The 6,086-nt window shown below is 44.3% G+C and overlaps 1 protein-coding gene across 1 annotated transcript; it reads left to right on the top strand.

Moving 5' to 3' along the window:
- Window positions 1–501: 501 nt before the first annotated feature.
- On the top strand, window positions 502–3,547 carry LOC104941450 (cGMP-dependent protein kinase 2-like; the record flags this gene model as incomplete). The annotated part of the gene is made up of 5 exons (XM_010766551.1): window positions 502–665; window positions 1,915–2,004; window positions 2,288–2,429; window positions 2,972–3,135; window positions 3,352–3,547. Coding segments are annotated over 5 exons (756 nt in total), but the record flags the coding sequence as incomplete, so codon positions are not given.
- Window positions 3,548–6,086: the final 2,539 nt, after the last annotated feature.

The following is a 6,086-nucleotide window of genomic DNA, read 5'->3' on the forward strand; positions in this document are numbered from 1 at the left end:
TTGAAATGTGCGGTTGAGACGTGCAAGGACAATTTTTACTCAGGTTATAAATCAAGTGAGTAGTAGGGCTTTTTAATATCTTTTGCGCATAGAGAAATGAAACAATTATTCCAGAGAATGACTCATACATTAAAGATGCGGATAACTTCGACTACAGTCTTACAGAATTACTGAGTTTTTCCTGCAAATGTATAACTTTATAATCTGAGTTTTTCTTTTAAATGTAATTTTTCCGTTGTCGATTTATGTCTACAAATTATTGCCAGAATATAACCCCCCTCCCCGGACTCAGATGTGTTTATTTACATACACTGGCCCAAATCAGCTGTATTCAAGGCCTCATTATGACTTTTTGAAAATGTAATGATATATTTTTACACAGAACATTTTCTTTGGTAGGTTTGGACCCTCATCCCTAACATTAAAAGTTCATCAGAATATTTTGATAGCAACCAAAACCTATTTTATTGTTGACATGAGTGAAAAAGATCGCTGTTGTGACATCCCACCCTGTGCTTCCATCGACAGGTGAAGGTGCAGGGCAAGGACGTCACCTTCGCTCTTAAAGTCATCAAGAAGAAGCACGTGGTGGACAACAGGCAGCAGGAGCACATCCACTCGGAGAGGAAGATCCTCGCCGAGGCTCGCTCGCCCTTCGTCGTCAAGTCAGTCCCCTCGCTCAGCCTCCGAACACATTTCCATTCTTTATCCCACAGGATAAAGCTTTTCCCCATTAGTCGGGAAAGCAGTGCCCCGCTTATTAGTTTTTGATGAGATCACAGTGTAGGCTTCGAACAGATTACATCCTCTCCACGGGGTAGAATGGCAGGGGATATTAAGATGTCCGCTTTGAAAATGTAGTTATTTCTCATGAAATATTGCAGCAGTAGCTTTTCCTTGCCTTTTGTGAGATTACAATGATCCAATTTTACTGTACGCAGTGGAACAGACATAGATATTAAAGCAATTTTTTAGCTTCTGAAAGGCTACTGCTTTTGAACTCCTCTTCATACACTCAATGTATTTATTTCACAAAAAAATATGTTTTAACTATTATCTCTTAGGTTGTTTGAGCAATTTACTCAATTTACCACGAGGGTCAATTCATGTTGACACTTTTACAATAACAATAATTTGAGCAGTCATTGCTTCTATTATACTTTCTGAAGTGATGTTTTTTGTAGCTAAAAACACGCAGACGTGCCTTATTTCATTTAGGACAAAAAATGTATCTGATGCACATGGTGCATTGGTGTCACTCATCGGATGGTCACCGTTCCCAAATTGGAAATTCATTCTTCTGACTTTGGTCTGTTATGGACGCAACAAATACTTTATTTTGTAATGTATTGCTCAGGGCATTTAAAGAACTTTAGGTTGTGTTCACGTTAATATCCCTAGCACAAACCTTTTCCAAAAAAAAGAAAAAAAAACTAACTCCCTAACCCCATTTATATAAGTGATACATAAATGCATTTATAATGTTAATTGCTAAAAAGAAAATTCATTAAAAACCCCAAAACATACTATAATGAATTGAAATATTGAAAACTGGAGCTGTATTCAATCATTTAGGCATCTTGCTTTCTGTTAATGATCATTAGCTCTTTCTGCATTTTACCAAATGAAGGCTAATGTGGACTATTTAGGCAAATTATTATATAATGTAACCGCTCTCTTCTAATGTTATAATTACATTTAACGGGAAATAATTAGAGACACTTTCCGACAATTCTCTAAGCGGTTCTCGTTTTAGACAGAGGGTGAAATGAGGTGCAGTATGAGAAAAATAAAGCATGGTTTGAACTTTAAAGCATTAAAAACACATCACAGTAGAGGCACACAATACAATTATGAACCTGAAAAAGAGCATAATATGTCCTCTTTACCTTTTCCTTGCATCTCTCCCTCTAGACTTTACCGCACATTTAAGGATGACAAGTACGTGTACATGCTGCTGGAGGCCTGTCTGGGTGGAGAAATTTGGAGTCTGCTCAGAGACAGGTAGGAGAAAGTAACACTTACAAAATTCCCACATTTTACTGAAAAAACATCATTTTATTTCTGACTCGTTGCATGAAGCAAAGGTATTACTTTAAGGTTAGCATAATGAGACACCCTTTCCTGGAAAAGCAGGTCCAGCGGTCGTAACTCACTGAACACGGGCAGCCTGTGTTCAGGTGCATTTGTGTAATAAGACCACTTCTGCTTCTCTGCCTCCTTAACAGTGGGGGATCTGACCCTGCCTGTCAGCAAAAAAGTTCAAATGTGTCTTTCTTGTGTTTAGAGGGAGCTTTGATGAGACCACTGCTAAATTCTGCGTTGGTTGCGTCACAGAAGCTTTCGATTACCTCCATCGCAAAGGTGTTCTCTACAGAGACTTGAAGCCTGAGAATCTCATGCTGGATACTGAGGGATACATCAAACTGGTGAGTCTGAAATGAATACTTCACCCACAAAATGATCATGTTTATATCAAATACTCTACTACCCTATGTTATCATCAATTTTTAGGAACTTTCTTTTTACCTCATCAAAAAAAAAGATACCCCCTCTGGCGCGTATTTGGGATTTTAGCCTTTGTAGATCATTTACATGCAGGAAAACCTATATAACACACCACAGGAAAGGGAAAACCCCATCATTTCATTTCATCAAGGCTTTTCTCTGTTTCTGATTCTTTAACCATGTTGAATAACTTTCATCATTTGACATGTTTCCTTTTGAGTTAAAAATACAGTAGTGTAATATTCTGTTAAAGGCTGTGATTTTTCTCAAAAATGTATGTAGGATCCTTATAAAGTTTGTTAGGAACCCTGCTTAGCTCACTCTGGAGAGGGAACTTTGGAATTGTAGCATTTGCAGACCATTAACATGAACATATATAAACCTATATAACACAATATAAGAAAGGGTAAACCCCATGATGCCTAATTTACTTAGAGTTAACTGCTCAACTCTTCCTACCCAGGTTGACTTTGGTTTTGCAAAGAAGATAAGATGTGGCCAAAAGACGTGGACCTTCTGCGGAACACCGGAATACGTGGCCCCTGAGATCATCCTCAACAAGGGCCACAACTTCAGTGTGGACTTTTGGTCTCTGGGCATCCTGGTGTTTGAGCTCCTCACTGGCAGGTCAGTCATCTGTGCTTCCAGTCTTTATCAAGGCTGTGTCATAGTCAAGCATCATATAATCGGCCTTCTTCTTGATATCAATTCAATCTCCTTCCTGGTTTGCAGTGCTAATCAGTTGCTGATTTGAACAGAGTGCTGCTGAAAAGCTTCCGTCTAACAGACCTCAGCTCAATCAAAGAAATGAAATCTCTGCCTTTGTCCTCCTACTCTTTACAGTCCTCCGTTCTCAGGGAGCGACCAGATGATGACATACACTTTCATCCTGAAAGGCATTGAGAAGATGGACTTCCCCAAAAAGATCACCAAGAGACCCGATGACCTCATACGCAAGCTGTGCAGGTACAACATCACATGGGCAAAAACAAAGTTAGACTCCTCCAGTTTACCACTGATGCCACATGCACATATTTAAGAAAAGAAGCTGATGGAGTATAGGTATTACAGAAACATGTTTAGTAAGTGCATTTAAGAAAATGTTTGTTTTAGTAGAGGAATGTATATAATAAAGAACTGCACTGACTTCAGGTTGAGGTAAAGGTTAGGGTTAGGCCAAAGACCCTTTAATGATTTCTAGAAAACTGACAAAAATGTCAGCAGCACCATTGTTAGGTCTGTATGGCAATGGAAAGAGGGCTATCATAACATTGTTAAGTTGATATAAGATAGGAAGTATGAAAGGATAAGACACAGCCATGACTTTAGGAATCACTTCTGCAATAGGAATATTGTTTAGTTATTTTGAACTATAGTGTCACGGTTTGTGAAACAAGCAGGACCCAAATGCAGATATAAACTGAAAATTCCTTTATTTCAAGGCTATGATATATATATACATACAATGACAAAACAGAACACTCACCGCAGAACTAGTCATGGAACAAGACGAACCGACCAAGACAGACAGACAACCCAGAACTTAAATACACACAAGACTCAATCACACAACAAGACACAGGTGAGGAGGGAGGAGAAAACACAGGGGCCCAGGTGAACATAATCAGACAATTAGACACACCAGGGAAACTAATCATGCTTGGCCTTGTTATTTACCCCGGGTCGTCTAGGCAATCTCAGCTTAATAATGTAAAAACGAAAAAAAACCGATTGCGAGCCTATCACCTTCTCCCGTGGGCCTAAGTCGTCGTCCCCGACACAACAGCCTCCGCCGTCTACCGATCTCTCTTTGGTCCATACCACTTCAAGTAATGGACCGACCTAAAGTTTCTAGGAGGGACACAACACTAAGGCCCGGACGATCGGGGTCCGAACCGATCAGGGCCGGAGGGTTAGGGTTGGACCGGTAATGCGGAGGCACCCAAGGCAGACGTCAAGTTGGGTACGAAGACGGGGTCCAAGGACGAGGGACAGGTCCTCCAAGTAAAACCTTGAGCAGACCGAATACCTCAGGTGCCAACATAAGTCCGGACGATTCTCCTCCTCAAGCGTTCCGGGTTCGATCGTCTGAGTTCGGGTTCTCGGTACAAAGGCCGAGGTCTTGGCCTGTGAATGTCGGTACAAAGGCCGAGGTCTTAGCCTGAATGTCGGTAACAAAGGCCAGGTCTTGGCCTGGAATGTCGGTACAACGGCCGAGGTCTTGGCCTGGAATGTCGGTACAAAAGGCCAGTCAACGGCCGGGTGGTGTCAGTACAAAAGGCCGAGGTCTTGGCCTGGAATGTCGGTACAAAGGCCGAGTCTTTGGCCTTGGAATGTCGGTACAAAAGGCCCCAGGTCTTGGCCTGGAATGTCGGTACAGGGCCGGAAGTCACGCCGAGGTCATTGGTACCAGGGTTGAGTCGTGGAGCAGAAGGACAACCGACAGCAGGCTGCGGTCGATGGGGTACAGGACAAGTCGTATGGCCGCTGAGGTCGTGGAGCAGAGGCCTAACGCAGGCAGGCTCGGTCGAGGGGGCACAGAACAGCCGTATGGCCGGCTGAGGGTCGTGGAGCAGAGGACAACCGACAGGCGGCTGCCGGTCCGAGGGGCCCAAGATAACCGCTTGGTTGGGTGAGTTCCAGCAACCTCCAGGGCGGTCTGATGGGGCGACGGCTCCCAGGACGGTTGGGTACAGGAACGGCAACCCTCCAGGGCGGTCTGAGGTACAGAACAGTGCACCTCCAGGGCGTCTGACGAGAAAGACGGCTCACAGAAGGTTGGGGTACAGGACCGCATACCTCCAGGGCGTTCTGATGAGAAGACGGCTCCCAGGACGGTTGAGGTACAGAACAGTTCAACCTCCAGGGCGTCGTGACGAGAAGACGGCTCCCAGGACGGTTGGGGTCAGGACACAACCTCTTCAGGCGTCATGATGAGAAGTCGTGTCCATCCTCTTTCAGAGGAACGGTTGAGGTATAAGAACAGTGCGACTTTCTGGGCGTCTGACGAGAAAGACGGCTCACAGGCACGTAGCTTGGTTACAGGTACACGGCAAACTTCCAAGGCGTATTACTCTGGATGAGAAGACGGCCCCAGGATGTGAGGTCAGGACAGCGCAACCTAAGGCGGCTGACGAGACGACTACGTGCCCGTAGGACGGCTAGGACACAGCGATAAGGTACACATATACGGCTGTGGCCGAGGACGACGGCCAGGAATTGGCCTCGACAGACCAGAAGTGGGGGAGGAGCCTGGAGACGGAACAGGGTCGGCTGGCTCTAAGGGAGGTACTACTGAGACCAGCACGTGTGCCCGGCAGACTAGCTAAGGTGGACGATTTGAGACGGAACCACGCAGGTGTCTTGGGCAGGCAGGTCTGGGGGAGGTGGCGTGGGTCCACTGAAGACAGATATCCGTCTAGACCTTAGGACTAGAGTACTACCTATGACTCCCTATGTAGTTGCCACTCGAGTACTAATGCAGTGCAAGTATTATTACTAGTTCCAAATATAGAATATGACGATGAATGGAGTACAATTAGTAGACAATAACAGTCCAGGAAAAGGGACACAAAAAT

Source organism: Notothenia coriiceps, unplaced genomic scaffold (assembly GCF_000735185.1).
Source record: "Notothenia coriiceps isolate Sejong01 unplaced genomic scaffold, NC01 NC01_scaffold00003357, whole genome shotgun sequence".
In the NCBI taxonomy this organism is placed as follows: domain Eukaryota; kingdom Metazoa; phylum Chordata; class Actinopteri; order Perciformes; family Nototheniidae; genus Notothenia; species Notothenia coriiceps.